This window comes from Typopeltis vanoorti, chromosome 2 (genome assembly GCF_054136105.1).
Source record: "Typopeltis vanoorti isolate ZY-2024b chromosome 2, IOZ_Tvanoo_1.0, whole genome shotgun sequence".
Lineage (NCBI taxonomy): Eukaryota > Metazoa > Arthropoda > Arachnida > Uropygi > Thelyphonidae > Typopeltis > Typopeltis vanoorti.
In genome coordinates this window covers 79,629,607-79,650,787 of record NC_143550.1, presented here as the reverse complement: position 1 = coordinate 79,650,787, position 21,181 = coordinate 79,629,607, and the positions used below count along the sequence as shown (strand labels likewise).

Sequence of the window (21,181 nt, the reverse complement as noted above, 5' to 3'; positions counted from 1 at the left end):
CAGGTTGGCAAAGGAGGTAGATTGATGTTGGATCGCTAGGTCATCAGCATACATATACTTGCTTGAGCTCATATGTAGTATGCTGGTAAGTCATACACGTAGATGTTAAAGAGTAAAGTGGATAACACAGAGTCCTGTGGGAGACCGTTGTGAAGGAATCTGGGCCTGCTCTTTTATCTGCCAATATGGACCCAGATCTTTCTGTTAGAGAGAATGGATTCAAAAAGCTGGAAAGTTTTTTTGTATCTTATAATATTTCCTAGCTTTAGGAGGAGGACCCTGATCCAGACTGTGTCATAAGCTGATGTTAGGTCAATGAAAGTGGCTCTGGATTTAAGTTTCTTCTGGAAGCCTGCATCAAACTGTGTTGTCAGGGCCAGGACCTGGTCACGGCAACTTCTTCACAGCCTGAAGCCAGCTTGTTCAATCGGGAGTGCTCTTTCGCTGAGTGGTGAAATTCTTTTAAGGAGAATTCTTTCAAAGAGCTTAACGGTGGAGCAAAGCAAGGAGATAGGTTGTAGATTTTTGATATAATTTGGATTTAGTAGTTTTCCACAGATTTAGTAGTTTTCCAGTCATTATAATTTTTTAAGAAAAGGGCAGCCAGACATGTTTGGTCTTGTTGACTGAAATGTTTTAGAAACTCGGGGAGGATACCATCCACTCCTGCAGTCTTGCCATTCTTGGTGAGTTATATTAAACATTATATAAAATAATACAACATGATAACCACGCTACCGGCCAGGATGTATATATACGTCTACATTTCCATGGATGCGAAGTGCGTATTAAAATTGTAATACCGTTGATATTACGTTGAAATTTATGATGGATACGAAGCTTTTGAGGATGCGTAGTTGATCTTTAATGGCTGGTAAGGTGGTTAAAGGTTACAGCTTATATATCAACATTCATTGAATAGTTAATAATTGGAATTGGAAGTAACAGGAAGGCTACCTGTACCTCTTCCCGAGATACTGGGTTTAAGTTCAGGCCTGTCTTCAGGATTTGCCTTATGGAAGATTGCACAGTAATTTTCCTGATAGAGCTAGGATGTATCTTGGAGGTTTTCAATAAATGATTAGCCATTTGATCAGGAGTTATCTCTGTTGTTTTGTGTGTTGTTGGTTCTGCCCCACCTAATTTTCTCAGAAGTGACCAGCTAAGGAACCTTAAAGTTCTATTAATTTTTTCTAACACCCATTCACTTGTAAGCTTTTCAGTATATGATATCTTCAACAGCCTTCGGTAACACCACATCTCAAAAGCAGCTATCCCTTTATTCATCTGATTTCTTTAGATTCCCAGTCTCACATCCACAAGTTGCTATTGGAAAAACAACTGCACCCAAAATCCTCAACATTGTTCCCATGTAAATAGATCCACCCTTCCAGATTTTAGATAAGTCTCTGACTGCTGTTTTTGCCATTCCTAATCTTCTTCTGATGCCTTCTGAACAGCAATTCTTCACATTAATAATGGATAACAGGTACTCAAACTTGCTGACTTCCTCAATTCTTTCTCCATTAAGGTAGACTTGTTTCTCAAGAGCTCCCCTGTTTATATTTCTTTTGAGAACCATAATCTTTGTCTTGCTAGGATTGAGTTGAAGTTCTCTGTTACCAGTGATCTTGTTAATATTGTCAAGAATTTGTCCTAGTTCTTCCTTGTCATTACAAAGGAGTACTGTATTATCAGCATACCTCAGATTACTAATCAATCTACCTCCTATCCTAATTCCTGTCTTGAGCTCATCCAATGCTTCATACATGATGTCCTTTGCATATATATACGAAACAAGCGAGGAGAAAGTAAACATCCTTCCCTAACTCCTTTTTCAGCCAATCAGTTAATTCAACACCTGATGGATTGACTGATTGGCTTCTTGCTTCGTGTACAAGTTAGCTATCAACCTGATAGTGTGGAGGAAAATCCATTCTTTTCATTACTTCTCACAGTTTCACATGCTGAATACAGTCAAAAGAAATACATTACAAAAGGAAGTCTGAATTCTTTATATTTTTCTATGATCTGTATAAGGCAAAGGATCTGATCTCTAGTGCCCTTACCTTTCCTAAAACCTGCTTGTTCCTCAGGCATCTCTGCCTCAACTTTGGCATCGATCCTATTTAGCACGATCTTCAATCAAATTTTGCTTGTATGAGATAATCAACTAACAGTTATATAGTTCTTGCAGGCCTTCATGTCTTCCTTCTTACACAGTGGTATGAAAACCAACTTCTTTCAATTTCTAGGACATGATCCTGTCTCACATATCCTTGTAATCAATCTATGAAAAAGATGCATCATCTGCACCTTTAATTAACTCTACTGGGATTCGATCTGCATCTGGGGCCTTATTGCTGTTAAGCTGCTTAACTGCTCTTTCGACTTCATGCCTAAGTGGAGGAGGTTCCAAATCGGAACTTCTAAAATCAAACTAGAATTAAAACTACTAATGCTTTATAAATCACAAATCTATCCAACATTAGAATACTATTCTCACATTTCGGGTAGTGAACCCAAAACCTCCTCAGAATGCTCTACATCATTCTGCACTTTACATTATGCACTTTACAGATTCTCTCTCTCTTTCTTTCTCAACTTTCTCAATGACTCCTTCCAATTGCATTATTATAGATGCTCTGTTTATACCAAACTGCTACTGCCATTCTTAAGTTTTCCTCTACTCACAACCAAAAGCAGCCCCCCCCCCCCTCGTCAACATTCATATACAGCTCAGCTTCAATCTTATCTAACCAACCTCTACTCTTTATGCAATCTGAAAACAGCTTTCCCCGTACTGTTTTCTGCAATGTATAGAATCCCCAGATCATCACTAATGCATTAATAGATTCCTTTGTTCTCTCTAACCAACTGCTCATAGAATATATGCATACTTATTATGTGTGCTAAGTTTTTGGTCATGAGACCACATTATAATATAAATAAGGAATTTAATAAAAATAAGCAATTAAAACACAGCACATTTGGTACGTCTCAAGACTAGCATCATCATCATCAGGGGTAGTGATTGAGTTTTACAGAACAAAAGCCTATTTTCAATTAATTACACATATTAGGTGTTTTTGATAACTTCACAACTTTAAATATAACTGATAAACCAGACTACAAATGGTAAATTCGTTATTCTATGCGTGTTGGAACATTGCTAGTTATTGCTGTCACGTTCTGTGGTATCATGCATGCCATATCCTAGGTCCTTGGCAGTTAAAATTTTGATAAAAGCAGACCATACTTGATGTAAAATTAAGACTTGATTTTTATTGCATTGTGTAGGGATCCTAAGCATTTGCGAGGCTTCTTTAAATTTTCTTGTAAAACAGTTACGATCAATATATGACATTTTTGTTTGTTGCAAGAGTACTTGATGGCCAGTAGTGGTTGTGTGAAATGCCAGGCCTGATTGATGCTCTCTTCTTTTTTCATAGTCTTTTATGTGTTCAGACATGTGGATCTCTCTCTCCCAACCCTCCAGTCTGGCATATAAAACTAATGCCACAAGAGTAATGAATATCATAGCAACCTGGATTTTTCATGGGGTGATGTGATTTTGTTGGATGTAGGAATATTGATATTATTTGTAAAGATAACAAAGACATTTTTATGTTGTACTCGCAGAGCAATGCAGCATGAGTGCATTCTTGAAATGTTGTTTAGGAAAGGGAGTTGCAAGAGATGTATTAAGAATTTTTTTGATCGTCTTGGGTTCAAAACCATTAAGTGCGATGTTCTGTTTCAGGTAGTGCAGTTCTTTATTCCTTTTAATTGACATGCTTAAAATATTGAATATTGTATACCATGTCTTGTAAAGTTTTAATTATGTTTATCTTTTGCAATGGATGGTGGTGTGAAGCGGCATTTAAAAATCTTCCCGTTGTGGTAGGTTTTCTGTATACAGAAAAGGATAACCTTTTTTCCACTTCATTTACTTCGACAAGGATATCTTCTTCTTCAACCTTTTAGTTCTATCCACTGCTGGACAAAGGTCTTCCCCATGATTTTCCAGATCACTCAGTTTTCTGCCTCTCCCATCCATCTCACTCCTGCAATTTGTTCCAGTTCATCCCTCCACCTTCTTCTCGGTCCTCCTCTTTGTCTTGCTCCATCCATTGGTCTCCACTCTGTTGTTTTTCTAGTTCATTGCCCATCACTGCATCTGGCAATATGGCCAGCCTATCTCCACTTAGCCTGTTTAATGTTTTTACAATATCCATGACACCTGTTTGAGATCTTATCCAGGTATGTCTTCCTATCTTTTAATGTTATTTTTAGCATACTTCTCTCCATGCGATGTGTTGTTCTCAGCTTTTTGTTTAGGGCTTCTGTTAAAGTCCATGTTTCTCCTCCATATGTTAGGACAGGAAGTATGCACTGGTCGAAAGCTTTCCTTTTTAGACTCATAGGGATGTCACTTCTGAATATGTCTCTCATTTTCCCATGCGCCATCTATCCAAGGTGAATTCTTCATTCAATCTCTTTTCTTTGGCACTCCTCAAAGGATAACAATTAACCCAAATATACATATGAAGCTACTTGTTCTATTTCATGGTTTTCAACTTTGACAGTTCTATGGTTAATGAGTCCCGCTCACAGCAGATCTTAATCACATACACAATACCTTCTTATCTAACGGCTACAGTTCTCACAGTATCAAAACATTAATCAAACCTGCCCCCAATCCACAACCTTCTCTTCAGAAATATTTTAGTAACGCTATCATCATCAACCCCTATGTCTGAGGAACTTTAGAAAATCCATATAGAAGAATACAAAAAATACATTTGCAGTCACAGATATTGGAATATATTGGAATGCACGTTATTCATATAATCTTTGAAATCAATTGGCTTAACCACCATTCCTGAACAAATGACAAAAATATCATCGATATAACATAACGATATTTTTGGTTTCTTCTGATAGTTTTTTAATGCATTAGTTTCGAAATTTTCCATAAACAGGTTGGCTAAGGCTGGAGAAAGGGGAGAACCCATGGCAAGTCCTTCTTTTTGTTCACAATATTTGTCTTGAAATATGAAAAAAGTATTCTCCATGCAATGTTTGAATAGTCCTACACTGACGAAAGATTTACAAGTAGATCCACTCTGTCATTTCTGGGTACATTGGTTAAGAGACTGACTACATCGAAACTTGCTAAGATGTCATAAGATTCTATATTTATATCTTTTACTTTTTCAATAAAATGCAAACTATTTTTTACAAATGTTTCTGTCTTTCCAATGTGTGGTGATAGCAGGTTTGACAAATATTTTGCTAAGTTCGAGGTCAGGGATTCTTTCCTATCTACAATTGACCTTACAGAATATCCTTTTTTGTGCATTTTTGGTACGCCATAAATTTTTGGGACTAATGGATGTTTTGATGAGGGCCAATTAGATAACTTTTTGAGAAGTCATTGGTTTTATTATGTGTGCACCATGTAGGATCACTGTCTAAAGATGAATAAATATTGGAATCTTCTAATAGGCTGTTTATTTTTCTTGCATATTCATCTGAATTCATAACCTACTGTTGTGTTTCCTTTATCTACCTTCACTATTACCATGCTTTTTATCAGATCAGATCAGAGATTTTATAGATCAGAGCTCTCAAAGATAAATCAAGATATGTTTACTGTACAATAGTGAATTGCTAGATTGCTACTGTCTGACCCATGGGATAGTATTGACAGAATTACATCCAAGAAACATACAGAGGTTGCAAATCATAAGAAATATAATTTGATAAGAAAGTTTAGCTTGCTTCAACAAGAAAAAGAAAAACATCGAGATTAGTCTAATTGTCATTAATCTTTCTTCCAAAGTCCTGTCAAAAACAGGAAAAAAATCTCCTAATGAGAGGTTTTAATTTTGCTTTATCTCCACAGAACATTCCAAAAGTAGAGATCTAGCACAAATTGAAAAAAGAATTCGAAAACTTCCAAGAGATTCGGCAGATCTCATCCACATACAAACTTCAGCCTTACTGCTAAAATACAAATTACCATGTAGAAACTTACCAAAATCGGAGTTAACAGCCCTTAAAGAATTAAGACGGAATAAAAACATAGTAATAGTCAAGGCAAATAAATGAAATACAAGTCATTATGAATTCAGACGAATATGCAAGAAAAATGAACAGCCTATTAGAAGATTCCAATACTAATTCATTCTTTAGACAAGGATCCCACACGGTGCACACATAATAAAACCAATGACTTGATCAAAAAGTTACCAAATTGGACAGAAGAATTTTAAAAAAATCTTTATCATCAAAATATCCATTGGTCCCAAGAATTTATAGTGCACCAAAAATACACCGAAAAGGATATTCGGTCATTACCAATTGTAGATGGGAGAGATTCACCAACCTCAAACTTAGCGAAATATCTGTCAAACCTAATATCATCACACATAGGGAAAACAGAATCATTTGTAAAAAATAGTTTACATTTTATTTAAAAGGTAAAAGATATAAATATAGAACCTTCAGACATCTTAGCAAGTTTCGATGTAGTAAGTCTCTTCGATGTACCAAAATGACAGAGTGGATCTACTTGTGAATCTTTTCCCACTGAACACTGCATGGAGAACACTTTTTTTCATATTTCCAGACAAATATTGGGAACAAGAAGAAGGACTTGCTATGAGTTCCCCCCACCCTTCTCCAGCCTTAGTCAACCTGTTTATCGAAAATTTCAAAACTAATGCATTAAAAAACTGTCAGAAGAAACTAAAAATTTGGTTAGGTTATATCAATGATATTTTCATCATTTGGTCAGGAACGGTGGATGAACCAACTGCTTTCAAAGATTATATGAATAATGTGCATCCCAAGATAAAATCTACTCTTGAACTAGAGCAGCACAAAAAATTCCATTCCTTGATATCCTTGTCGAAAGAAATGAAGAGTAAAAAAGGTTATCCTTTTCTGTATACAGAAAACCTACTGCAATGGGAAGATTTTTAAATGCTGCTTCATGCCACCATCCATTGCAAAAGATAGGCATAATTAAAACCTTACAAGACAAGCACGCCAATTAAAAGGAATGAAGAACTGCACTGCCTGAAACAGAAATTCACATTTAATGATTTTGAATCAAAAAAAAAAAAAAAAAAAAAATCTTAATAGATCTCCTGCAACTCCCTTACTTAAACAAGATTTCAAGAATGCAATCACGCTGCCTTACATCAAGAATGTTACAGACAAAGTGGGTGCATTGCTCCGTGAATACAACATAAAAGCAGCTTTTTTACCTTTACAAAAATATCAATATTCCTACATCCACTAAAACTTCCACATCACCCCATGAAAAAACCAGGTAGCTATGAGATTCATTGCGCTTGTGGTATTTATTATGTTGGCCAGCAGGAAGGTCAGCATATCTAAACATGTAAAAGACATCGAAAAAAGAAGAGAGCATAAATCAGGCAATAATTCCACACAACCATTACTGGCCATCAAGTATTCTGGCAACAAACAAAAATGTCATATATTGATCATAACTGTTTTACGAGAAAATTTAAAGAAGCCTCACAAATGATTCGGATCCCTACACAATGCAATAAAAATCAAGGCTTAATTTTACATCAAGTATGGTCTGCTTTTATCAAAAATTTAACTGCCACAGACCTAGGATATAGCAGATGTGATACCACAGTACGTGACAGCAACAACTAACAAGTAACAAATTTACCATTTGTATTCTGGTTTATCAATAATATTAAACATATTATATTTGACAGTTGTGAAAATATCAAAAATATCTAATATGTGTAATTAATTGTTAATAGGCTTTTGTTATGCAAAACTTTTATGTATCGCTACCATGATGATGATGTACAAAACTTGTCAAGTTTTAATTGGTTATTTCTATTAAACTCCTCATTTATATTATAATATGGTCTCAATACTGAAAACTTCCCACAGAACTGCTAAACCAACGTGTGCATACCTATTATGCCTCATTATTTAAATGAAATAAACCAGATGGAAGCAAAGTTTACTAAAAAATTTGAAAGGTATTAAACATATAATGGCTAATATTTCTCTACTGCAACATTCACATCATCAGAGCAAAACAAAGGAATTAAGCAAACAATTAATGAAACAAATAATAATGAATCAAGTCAATACAAAATTAATGACGGAAAATCTCACGTAAAAAGATTTTTTAATAGTATAATTTTCACCTGTGTGTCACAGGCATCTTCAGTACATGTTAAGCTCAAATTAAACAATAACTGACAAAAGGCGTTCCATGAGAAACTGACTTTTGTGAAGAACTCTTGTCTTTCTCCAATGAACTCTGTGTCTAGTGAAGATGGTATGTTCTGCAAGTCCAGACTATTCAGGTTTAAAGTATTCAATATAAGATTGGGGTTCTTCTAGCCGAATAGAGGCAGATCTTCCTGTTTGTCTGAAATAAGATAATCCACAAGAGCAAGGAATCTGGTAGACACCTGGATAATTAAGATGTGGAAGCTTGTCCTTAGGAGAAGTGAGAAAGGTGGAGATTTTTCTGACCGGTCGAAAGGCAACAAAAATATTCAGTGGTTTTTAAAACTTTTGCTATGCATTCACTAATGTCGTGTATATAAGGGATAGGAATGCGTCTTATTTCTTCTGTATTTGAAGAGGAAGACATTAAAACTACTCAAAGCTCTTTTGATGAAGGAATTCTTGTCCGTTAGATAGAAAGGAAGAAGTAATATATTGCAGTTCTTTCTGTAATAGATCGTCTGAAGAACAAAAGGAGTTGGCCCGATGAACCAGTGTTTTAATAATTCCTGCCTGTTGACTGGGATGGTGATAAGATTCAGCATGGATATAATGGCCAGTATGAGTTTTCTTTCTATAGATTGAGAAGTGCAGGTTACCATCTGGTTGGCAAAGAATTAGAGAATTAGAAGATCTAAAAAGGCTAACTGCTTATTTGATTCTATTTCTAGGGTAAACTGGTTTCTTGGATGAAGTGCATTTAACTTAGTGAGAAACTACTGAAGTTCATCAGAAGAGCCATTCCAAATAGCAAAAATGTCATCGACATATCTGAACCAATGAGTAGGTCTGGGAGAAATATTGTCAAAGATATGTTTTTCAAAATGTTCCATAAAGAAGTTGGAGATAGCAAAAGAAAGAGGATTGCCTATTGCTGTTCCTTCAATTTGTTGATACAATTTATTTTTAAAGGAAAAATAGCCAGAATGTATTACAAAATGAAATATTTTTACAATGACTGAAGGAAATTCCTGTTGCAGTAATTCAATACTTTCAGATAAAGAAATATTTGTAACTAAAGAAACAACATCTAAACTGATCATGATATCAGAAACATCCAAATGAAGATCTGAAATTTTATTTTTGAAATCTAAAGTATTTTTTATATAAGTATCAGTTCTTCTAGTTGAGGAAGTGAGTAAATTTGATAAAAATTTTGAAATTTTGTAAGTGGGACAACCTATACAATCTACAACTGGCCTCAATGGAATGCCTGGTTTATGAACTTTCGGAAAATCATACAATCTAGGTGGACAACCGAAGAAAGTTCTAAGTTTTTTCTTTTGATCTTTATTCCAAGTCGATACATTATAAGAGAATTAAGTCTATTCAATTGACTCCAGGTAGGATCCGATGTAAGAGGCTAAGTTGAATAGTCGCGAAGTAATAGGGACATATTTCTCTCATATTCTTTCCTATCTTGAATAACTACAGCCTTCCCTTTATCAGATTTCGTAATAATTAAATTAACTTTCCCATTTCTCCTAAGGACAAGCTTCCGCATCTTAATTATCCAGGTGTCTACCAGATTCCTTGCTCTTGTGGATTATCTTATTTCAGACAAACAGGAAGATCTGCCTCTATTCGACTAGAAGAATACCAGTCTTATATTCAGTACCTTAAACCTGAATAGTCTGGACTTGAAGAACATGCCATCTTAACCAGACATAGAGTTCATTGGAAAAAGACAAGAATCCTTCACAAAAGCCGGTTCCTCATAAAACAGCTTTATAAAGAAATATGTGAACTTTACTCCTCTCCTAACTTAAACAGATCCGATGGTTTACATCTATCCCCTTTATGGAAGATAGTACTTTACAAATCAACTAATCTTTCCTAACTTTTTATTGTATATATAGTTTTTTTTTTTTGTTAGGAAATTTTATTGACCTTTTTAGTTATCTTATACTAGCTACTTAGGTGGTGCTTTTTGGAATTGTCAGTTATTGTTTAATTTGAGCTTAACATGTACTGAAGATGCCAGTGACACACAGGCAAAAATTATACAATTAAAAAAAAATTTTTACGTGAGATTTTCCATCATTAATTTTGTATTTATATGTCTACTCACGGTATTCCCTTACTAAGAGTTATGAATCAAGTCAATTAAATAAATATGTTGGAAATGTAATGTGAACTTTTCTCCCAAATGTGAGAGAACGGGGAATCAATCTTGTTCTAATTTGTTGTTTGCATAAATTATTCCTGAATAATCTCATAAATTTCAAAAGACTGTTCCATTTTGCACCAATCAACATACTGCTCAAAAGTTATGCAATGGTCACTCAATCCAGATCCTCTATATTTTTAGAAACAGATGTAGTCCATATTTTCTTCACACTTTACTTTGGATTTTTACAGTGGATTGACCAATGTAACAACAATATCTGAGATTAATTCTGAATACGCCACCATAAACTGGTTTCTGGTGAGGATAGAAGAAAACAGTAATGATAACTTTCCATACGAGGATAATAGCAATCCTTTCAGAAAAATCTTTGACAGAAGGAAGGAGTTATCCAACTTTCATTCTCAGCATAGGGTTATTTATGAAAGCAGTAATTAGCATTTCAATAAATTATAGTCAAAGCTATAATAATGGATATATTATGGCTAGGGTTATCTATGAAAGCAGTTATTAGCATCTGGATATATTATAGTCAAGGCTATAATAATGGATATATCCATAATATGGGGGGGGGGGGAATTAGCTGTGTTGTCAGTTAAGCCTGGGATGGATTTCAGTGGTGGGCTGGCAACCTACAACATGGATAAAAACCCTGATGGAACTGATATAGATGGTAGTACCAATATTTCAGTGAAATCCGGAGGGCTATACCCAGTAAGTCTTAGTATCATGCCTTCACGTGAACCTTCCCCAGGAAACATGGTATCGTAATGAGCCATGGCAAAATTGATACCGAGCAAAGAGCTAGCAGAAAGTTATAAAATGCATCTCCCAAGACGTTAAGTGGCCAGCATGGGAGATTAGGCCACAACCCCTCCACTACAATGCCACAAAGAAAAAAAAGGAAAGGCCGTAAAGCAAATGGCTAGAATAGGTAAACAGTGAATATGACTTAATTTCCCCAACTATATGATTACTCTGATCGAAACCATTTATGGAGACCAGAGTATGATGCAGTGGGGAAGCTTTCCCAAATAATAAGCAATACTAGAATAGCCCAAAGAATTCATAAATATAACAATAATCAATACAATCCTCTTTTCCTCTATATAGAACATTTAATAAAACTAAAAAATGGAGACTACTTATACTATTATGGGAAAACTAAAGAACAATAAGGAGTTGGATTTCTAATTAAGAAAACAATTGCACACCTTAAAGAAAAATTTAATTATACAGATGAAAGAATAATAAAAATCAGACTTAAAATAAACTTCTTCTTTCACTACGCGTTATTCCCGCTTTCTATGCAGGGTCCGCGTGTCACTTAGATGCGACTTCTTGTTAGTACCACTCCCAACTGACCTGTCGCTTAGTCTTCCGCTGTGGGGAATATATTTTTGGCTGTAGAAGCGTATGTTCACAGGGCCAGTTTGCCTGCTTGTGAGATGAAAAACGCCAGATAAACTGGCAGGAAAAACCCTACTGCCCGCGCCAAAGACCGGCTAACTTGGCTATGCCTGAGGAAGATCCTCAAGTTCCTCACGTCTTCAAGGGGGAATCGAACCGGGGCACTCCTTCCCCAATCATATGGTTGCGAAGCACAAAGGCACTAGGCTAACCCCGCGGACAGACTTGAAATAAACTCCAAACTTAAAATCAGGATCATCCAAATATATGCTCCCATCTCATCCCACACCGATGAAGAGAAGCATTTTATGACTCACTGCAGCACACTCTAGACAAAAAAAGAAATAGCAATCAAAACTTTACTATAGTAATGGGCGATTTTAAGTAGGTCATCCCATTCACCAAATAGACACAATAGGACCATACGTATAAGGTGCAAGCAGCAACTCAGGAATGGCTCTTACAGAATTCTCTATCAGTAACAAGCTTTACATTATGAATATATTTTTTAAGAAAGCCCTCAAAATAAAATGGACATGGAGAAGTCCAAATGGAGAAATAAAAAATGAAATAGATTATATACTGTGTAATAATAAAGAAATAGTTCAAGATACCTCAGTACTAAATCAAGTAAAAACAGAAAGTGACCACTGATTGGTAGAGTCAAAATTAAAATAAACCCCAAATTGGAAAGAATAAAATGGCTAAACAACAAAAAATCAAGAAGTTTTGACTTAAAACCTAATGAAAACAAGAATAAGGATTATGAAGAAAAACTCAATCAAAAACTAAACTTAATAAATATATTTGAAGAAGACATAAATAAAATAAGCAGAAACCTAACGGAAGTAATTATCACAGCAGCCAACGAATTCAAAAGCAATAAACAACAAAAAAGGCCATAAACTTTCAGAGGAAACTTTACAACTACTAAAAAAGAGACGAAATATGAAACAAGACAAAAACTTAATTTCTAAAACAGAATATGCAGAACCATGCAATACAATAAAGAAAAAGATGAGAAATGAAATAAGATCATCTTATAACACTAAAAAAAATAAAAGAAACAACTGAAAACAATAAAAATGTGAAAATACTAAGAAAACATTTATCAGTTGGCTAAAGTCAAATAACTGCAATAAAAGATAAGAATGGAACTATAATAAGGAACCAAGAACAAATCCTAAGCAGGCTAGAATAATTTTATAAAGAATTCTATAGTGATCCTTCAATAGATAAATCAAATAGAATCAAATATAAATAACTCTTCTCCACTGCATATAGAATTCATCCCCCCATTCACTTCAGATGAAATAAAACAAATGAAAAATGGAAAATGTCCTGGTGAAGACCTAATTCACATAGAATTAATTAAATGGGGAGGAAACAATATAATTCACCATGTCACAAACTTCTATGCCTAGAAGAGGGGAAGATACCAGCAAACTGGAAAAATGCTACTCTGATACTGTTATTTAAAAAAGGGGACAAAGAAGAAATAAAGAACTATAGACCAATTAGTATTCTCTCCAATCTGTACAAAATTCTCACAAAAGTAATAGCAACCTTCTAGATTCAAATCAACCAGTAGAATAAGCAGGATTCCATAAAGATTTTAACACAATTGATCATATTCATGCAATAAAACAAATAATAGAAAAAGCAGAAGAAAACCAATTGCTTCTCTGTTTAGCCTTTATTGATCATGAAAAAGCATTTGATTCCATCAAAACTAATGCAATAATCAAAGCGCTCCAGAATCTGGAAGTTCCTGGTGAATATATTGAACTCTTCCAGGTTCTATTTGCATATTTCCATGGTATATTTCTACCACACTGCAACAGCAACAATCTAACTTCACAGAAGTAGCAATAAAATACCAATTGAAAAAGGTGTCAGACAAGGAGACTCTCTATCACCCAAAATCTCTACAGCAGTCCTTCAAGAAATATTTAATAATATAAACTGGACAAACCTTGGTATAAAAATTAATAACAGAAACTTAACATACCTAAGATATGCAGATGATATCATAATTTTTGAAAACACTCTAGAAGACCTTAATATAATGATAGAAGACCTATATCATGAAAGTAGAAAAGTCAATCTAAAAATAAACAGAGAAAAAAACTAAAATCATGTTTAATCATTTTGTAACGCCAAAAAACATAATAATAGAAAACAATTTCTTGAAAGAGACTCTTCATATACATACTTAGGCCATCTTATTGATCTAAACTGTGGACTCCAAAAGGAAATAAATAGGCGAGTTCAACCTGCCTGGGGGCCATTCAGAAAACTGAAAAGCATTTTTCAAAACAATGATGTCCCACTCTGTTTAAAAAGGAAGACATTTAGCCAGTGTATAGTTCCAGTCATCACATACAGTTGTGAAACTTGGTTGCTAACAAAAGTACTAGCAAATAAACTAACAACTCAAAGAAAAATGGAGAGGTTGATGCTAGGCATCACATTAAAAGATAAGAAGCGAAACACCTGGATAAGAAGCCATACTCATATCACTAACATCATTCTTCACCATAAGCGACTAAAATGGAAATGGGCCGGACATCTATCCAGAAGAGAAGTGAGCGATGGGCCACCACATACTAACGAACTTGATTCCAAAAGAAGGGAAATGAGGCCGAGGATGTCCTAAAAGAAGGTGGAGTGATGAACTGTCAAATTTTGTTGGGAAAAATTGGTCAGCCATTGCCAAGAACAGAGAAAGGTGAAAAGAACTGGAGGAGGCTTTTGTCCAGCAGGGGACAGAAAATGGCTGAAAAGAAGAAAGAAGAATATATGGATTATTTGGATGCTACTATAATAAATAAGTCTGCACGGCTAGCCCAGTGGCTGTATGCTTCACAACCATATTCCTGGGGAAGGAGTGTCCTAGGTTCGATTCCCGTCGGAGACGTAAGGAGCTGAAGGATCTTCCTCAGCCATAGCTAAATTAGCCGGTCTTGGGCATGGACAGTAGAGTTTTTTTTTCTCAGTTTATCCTGGGGTTTTTCATCCAACAAACAGGCAAACCGGACCCGTGAACACACAGGATACAGCCATAGGATATAGTACGGCAACGGGAAACCACCTTGCTCATAGTCACTCCCCTAGTATGGTAGCATAATTGCCCCTACCATCGGTATGGATGAAAAGGAAACTAATCATCATCAATAATAAATAAATACATATATCAATGCCATCGCATGCCCATTTAGGTTGGGCATGCTGTCTTGTGGCTTATACAACCCACACTACAAAATTAACATCATTTTGTATGGTTACATTTTTATTGATGTATTAAAGTTTTAAGAGTGCATAGTGCATCAGCACTCATCTTAATTGGTCCAATGTAATTAAGTGTAGGATAACTTTGAATAATAAACAATGGTCAAATGAACAATAGCTGTGCTTGACATGCACTGTTTATGTGAGAAGCACAAAGGGTTTACACTTTGTAGTGAGATTACAGTGAGACACAAATAATTTGAATTTTGATACCATTTTTAAATACAGCCATATGATACGTACAGAAATCAGAAAAAGTAATCATTTGAGAAATTGGTTTTTTTTTTTTTTTTTTTGGATTGAATCAAAGAAAGGCTGAAATAACTCGTTTTACTTATTTATACACAAGTTCCAAACTCATCCGACTATAATCACACATTTCGTGAAGCTCTGGCAGAAAACAGGAGATTGAGTGCATCGTCAACATTGTTTCCCATTGTAAATATCGGCAAAAAAAGTTATAAATTACTAATTATATGAAGAGCCAAAGGCTAAGTTCACATTATGGGTAAATACCAAGAATAGTGATCGGAACTTGCTCCACCCTTACTATGAGTTGCCTCAGTTTGCACTACCAAATGGGTCAGGTGCACTATCCGGGTATTTGCTTACGCTTGGAATCGCCGAACTTTATATAGTTTCTATATTCAGCATGAAACTCTGAGTTTCTTATTCGGCTAAGAAACAATATGGGATGTAATATCCCTTAACTTAAATAAGTTATAAATTACTTATAGAAAATTATAAATATATATTAAAAACTTGTCTATTGATATAGACAAGGTTTAAAAATATATTTATAATTTATGCCATAAACATGTCAGTTCACACTTCATGCAGGCAAAACAGATGAAACTCAGAAAACAAACACAGCAACTCATGACAAATAACATTCAAATTAGATTGGTTGACACAATACCTATTCATAGCCACTGATTTCTGGGTGCTATTGTCTCAGTGCACACTCTGCCTCATTTTCCGGATGGTTTACCACTACTAGAATGCTAAGAATATGACCAGCTGCACCATCTGTAAATCTGTTCAAAAGGCTCAAAGGTGTCCATATTTGTGACTGCACACCCAGGCTATTAACACGGATATGATGCAATATTCACGTGACAAAATGTATCCTCTTCACGAAGCATTAGTATATGGTGTTTAATTTTAGAAATCGCACAAACAAGCAAACATTAGGGGAGTTTTTAACAGGAATAAATACAAAAATATAATATCGGTGAAATTGCTATTCCATGGATGTGCACTGCACACCTAGCATACCTTGAATATACACCCATGACATATATATATAGCCAGGGCTTGAAAAAGGTTGTACTGGGTGGACTACTATAGTTGTCTGATTCATCACAGCGGCATGTTCAATCTCAGACCTGATTAATATAAGTTTTTGTTAATGTTATAGCTAATTTTTATAATGACTACTGATGTTGAAGCAGTTTGTTAACTTTTAATTCGGAGATGGATTTGATCAGTCAGCATGATACAACCACTATGCTTAATGAACGACTGAAGTGGCTTTTAAAAATTCTGTTTGATATCTACAGCAAGATTTCAGAATTATGTAAAAAAAATCTAAAATTTAAAAAAAATATAAACTTAGCCTGTGCACTGTACTAATGGACTGGAGTTGCAACCAATCTAGATAGGACACCAAAAAAAAAAAACATATATAAGTGTGTTTATCAGTCTGTGAGACAAGAAAAAACTTACTATTTATTTATTAATGGTCATCATGTTTTCAGTTTTAATACTTATAGTAAGCCTTAAATAACTCTTTCATTAAAAAAAAAAAAATTTTTCTGTGTCAATATAATTTTATTATTAGAACAACACAAGCACTAAATAAATTAGTCAGCTTTCTTAATTCAGAATGATTCCAAAATGATGGCAAGCAGATGGACATGGCCACTGAAATGTATGATGTGATAGCAAATAAAAAAAAATAATCAAAAAAAACGTTTACATTAAGTTTTTAGAATGAATAATATAACAAAATTATATAATTCGGAAAAATAAAGAAAAAAAAATGCAGTAATTCTTACTCAGCTTTCCAACTTTCTGCATATTCCACCAATGAAATAAGCAGAAAGTCGTTAAGTTGAAATAAGCTCATAACCTCTGTGAATCGATTTTAGGATATTGTGTCATGATCAGTTGGTTATTTTGTAAGTCGAAAGCTCTCTAAAGATAAAATCACAATGTGGGCAATCTTATCCTCTTAATGATCACATTCTATAATAGCAAAATCAATGACAATGTAACATTTGGAATGACCATTATACCCCAACAGGTGAAATAAGTAAGGTAAAAAAAGACAAACTATTCACGGCATAAAATACATCACTCAGTCACAGTGGCAGCTTGTGCATAAGCACTGCCACACTGCAGCACCCCCTAAAGAAAAAAATAAAATAAAATAAAAAAAATTTTGTTTGTGTTCATAAATAATAGCAATGCTTACAATATTATATAAATGCAATACAACATGTTAAAGGTTACAGCTTATGTTTCGACATTGATTGAATAGTTAATAATTGGAATTGTTCGATTAATGCTTTAGATTACGAAACAAATGCACTGCGATCTAACGCAGTGTTAGAATTATCATGTTCGGCCAATTGCAGCTAGACTCGTCGATATTCGTTTGCACTACTCACTGCACGTAACAAGTGAATCCGACACTGCTCTGAGCATGTCGCTAATTGTATGCTTGAACGCATTATTTCTGCGAGATACGAAACTTTTATTATTAGTGCATGTACGTAGTGAGGGTGAAATATTTTTGGTAAATCTTATTTTATTCTGTTAAAATAACATATAATTATTTATTTATTATAGAAAAAAGGCTGAATCATGATGAGTCACTGTTGAAAATATGAAAATAATTATATTCTTTCAATTATCATTACACGAAACAAATGCGCTGCAATCTAATGCAGTGTTGGAATAATTGCATTCAACCAATTACAGCTAGACTCGCCGATATTCGTTTGCACTTGTCACTGCACGTAACAAGTGAATCCGACACTGGTCATTGAGCAGTGTCACTACAGATAAATTGTATGCTTTAGTGCATTATTTCTGTGAGATACGAAACTTTTATTATTGGTGTATGTTTGGGGTGAGAGTAAAATATTTTTAATAAAGCAATTTTTAATATGTAAATTTATTTATTAATGAATTGGGTACTGATTAGGAAAAAAAGATTTTTTTATTTTTTTTTTATTTTGTATGCAGCACCGCACTTAAAATTTTCACCAGCCGCCACTGCTCAGTCAGCAAAGGTAGGTTGATTGGTAGAGCCTCTGCTACTAATGGCTCGCAAAAAAGTTAAGCAAGTTTGAGCATGGTTAGTAGTTGCAATCATTCGATGCTGTTGGCACACTCTCCCTTGATGAGTCTTTGGACTCCCTGGAGGTGTCACATAATAATAATAATAATAATTATTATTATTATGTACATAAACTTCTGATTTTTACTAGTCAACCAAACACATCTTCACTGAATCATATGACATGGGATCAATGGGCACACTTTTAATTTTAATGCCCAAATTTCTGGCTAGATGGATGATGGCAGTGCTTATGGATATATCTTCCAGTAAAAGTGAAACTTTCCATGAACAGAAAAATCAAAACAGAATTATGACATCTTCAGTGACAGGAACAGATCCATCTTACGAGGGAGATGGGGAAGTTCTGATCAACACCTAGAACAAAAAAAGATATTTTCTAATGAGACTTTTTTTCTTGAAGAATTGCAATCATGCAGCAGTGTTGTAATAAGTGTATAACACTTTGTGGGGAATAAGTAAAATAATATGTAAATTCTATGGTTCTTCCTCAATTTCTTCATGATGATTATTGGAACTTCTTGGCCCCCCTTGTATATCAAAAATACTTTAATTTGAAATATTTTTCAAATGTTTTTGAAGAAGGTTTTAGTCAAAGAAATATCTAATTTCAGAAATAAAATCCAAAGGATTTTATTTCTGAAATTAACACGTTCGCTGCCACGCTACTTCGGCAGAGTCTGTTCCCGTACGCCAAGCAATTTCACTTCTTCAAGGTTAATACGGTAATCTCGTTGCCGGCGGTAAGCGTCATACGAATATACTCGTAGTTGGCTTGTGCAGAGCATATACTATCTATGAGAATACACAGTTTTGATGCTAGCTCCACAAGCCAAGCATTTTCACTTCTTCAAGGTCAGTACAGTAATCTCGTTGCCGGCAGTAAGCATCATATGAGTGTACTCGTAGCTGGCTTGTGTAGCTGGTTTACCAACTACGAGTATACTCGTAGTTGGCAGCGAACGTGTTAACTACCTCACCAAACAACCCTCTGCTGATGATGTCAAAAGGGTTTCTAAAGGAATTGCTCATATCCTACATAAGCTTAACTTTTACATTCTCCAGTTGAAAAACTAGCTTCCTTTCTATCAAAGACCATCTCTAGTCTTCTCCTTCTCCATACACTAGTTTGCCTGTTTTGCATAAAGAAAAATCCAAGTTCCAAGGGAGGGGGGAAGAGAGGGGGGGCATCTCTATATTAGACAGGTAAAACTAACAAATCTGGAGTTGAAAAGCCTTGATAATAGTTCTCCATATCCCAGATGAAATTCGAACCTCTTTCATACCAAAAGATATCAAACCTATTAAACTATGGAGGTTAGAACTAATTGTTATGAAATTCCAAGGGTAAAGATCCAAAATTGCAAATTTCATCATTTTTTATTCAACTAGAGCACTGCAGTTATTTGTGTACATATGTAAAAGGACTAACAAATGCTCACAAAAAAAAAAAAAAGATAAGAAACAGATAACTGCTGTTTTCATGCCTGTATTACTAAATTATTAATTGTAATTTCGATATTCTTTTATTTCTGCGAGAGCAAAACTAACTCTATTCTTTTCATAATGGATAGTTCACTGACTTTGAAATCCCACGATCACAGTGATAAGTGAAACTTCTCCAATATAAAAATATTATGGGCAAGATAAGGATAATAAAAAAATGACTATAAATATGCTGTTTCCATGCACTGAATATAAGATACACATGGTGCTGGTGGAACAAACCCCACCATAGGCATGGATGTTTGTGAGTGTCTTACTAACTCTGTGTAGAAAGGGCATCTGTGACCTTATCTCTTCTTCAAGCAGAAAGGATCACTCCCAAAATCCTATGAGGTGTGGGAGTGACCATACGGCATTCAGTGAAGTAACATGTTGCTTATATTTTTCTCTTGGCTTAGTCAGATAAAGCTTGTCCATGAAATAAATATTAAATATTTCACTGTTGAATTGTATTTAAAAAAAAAAAAACCCTGGGGGGGGGGTAACATTTTGTTCTTAAACTCAAGCATAGTTGGGGCTTTGGAAAATTTGGTGCAGCAAGCAGAAATGTAATACTCTGCCAACAAAACTAATTCAAAATAATGCCAGGATAAATTTTCTTTAAACTAAGTACTTAGAAGTTTACATTTTTACTATTCAATGCATTTTATATTACATGGTAATATGAAATAATGATATCCCAGAAAAGATACTATAATGTTAATTACAAATTAGATCATCTTACCATATTTTACTTGACAGATATCACCTACTACTAAATCACTGACAGGAATCTGATTCACCTCTCCTCCTCTAATTGCAGAAAATTTGTGCTCATGCTCAATGCGACTCTGAAGGCCACGAAATTGTTGCTCCTTAGTATAGTCATTAAATGCTGTGACTAAGACAACAATCATTACAGATACTAAAATGGCAGCACCTTCTATCCATCCTGCTTCTGCTTCACCTTCACTGGATCCTGCTACAAGAATAAAAATCAATAAATGAAAAGCAGCATCAATTGTAATTTAGGGAGAATGAGAACAAACACAATATTAACAAATCAGCTAACTAAATAATTTAAATCATGACAGCATTTAAAATATCAGTAGACAGAGATAGCATCAGTAGATTAAACAGCAGTAGTAGCAGCATCAGTAATAGACAAGCTGATGATTACTGTTATTATTTTT

At 34.7% G+C, this 21,181-nt stretch overlaps 1 protein-coding gene across 10 annotated transcripts in view; it reads right to left on the bottom strand.

Annotated features, from left to right (window-relative positions):
- PMCA (plasma membrane calcium-transporting ATPase 3) overlaps positions 1-21,181 on the bottom strand; it is a 1,392,263-nt gene that overhangs the window by 880,626 nt on the left and 490,456 nt on the right. For 9 of the 10 annotated variants that reach the window (XM_090412026.1, XM_090412017.1, XM_090412079.1 and 6 more), the window contains one exon: positions 20,734-20,970. In XM_090412026.1, coding sequence (XP_090268152.1) covers positions 20,734-20,970 — 237 coding nt within the window. The remainder of the gene's footprint in view (positions 1-20,733; positions 20,971-21,181) is intronic. The other variant, XM_090412069.1, reaches the window with a different exon arrangement.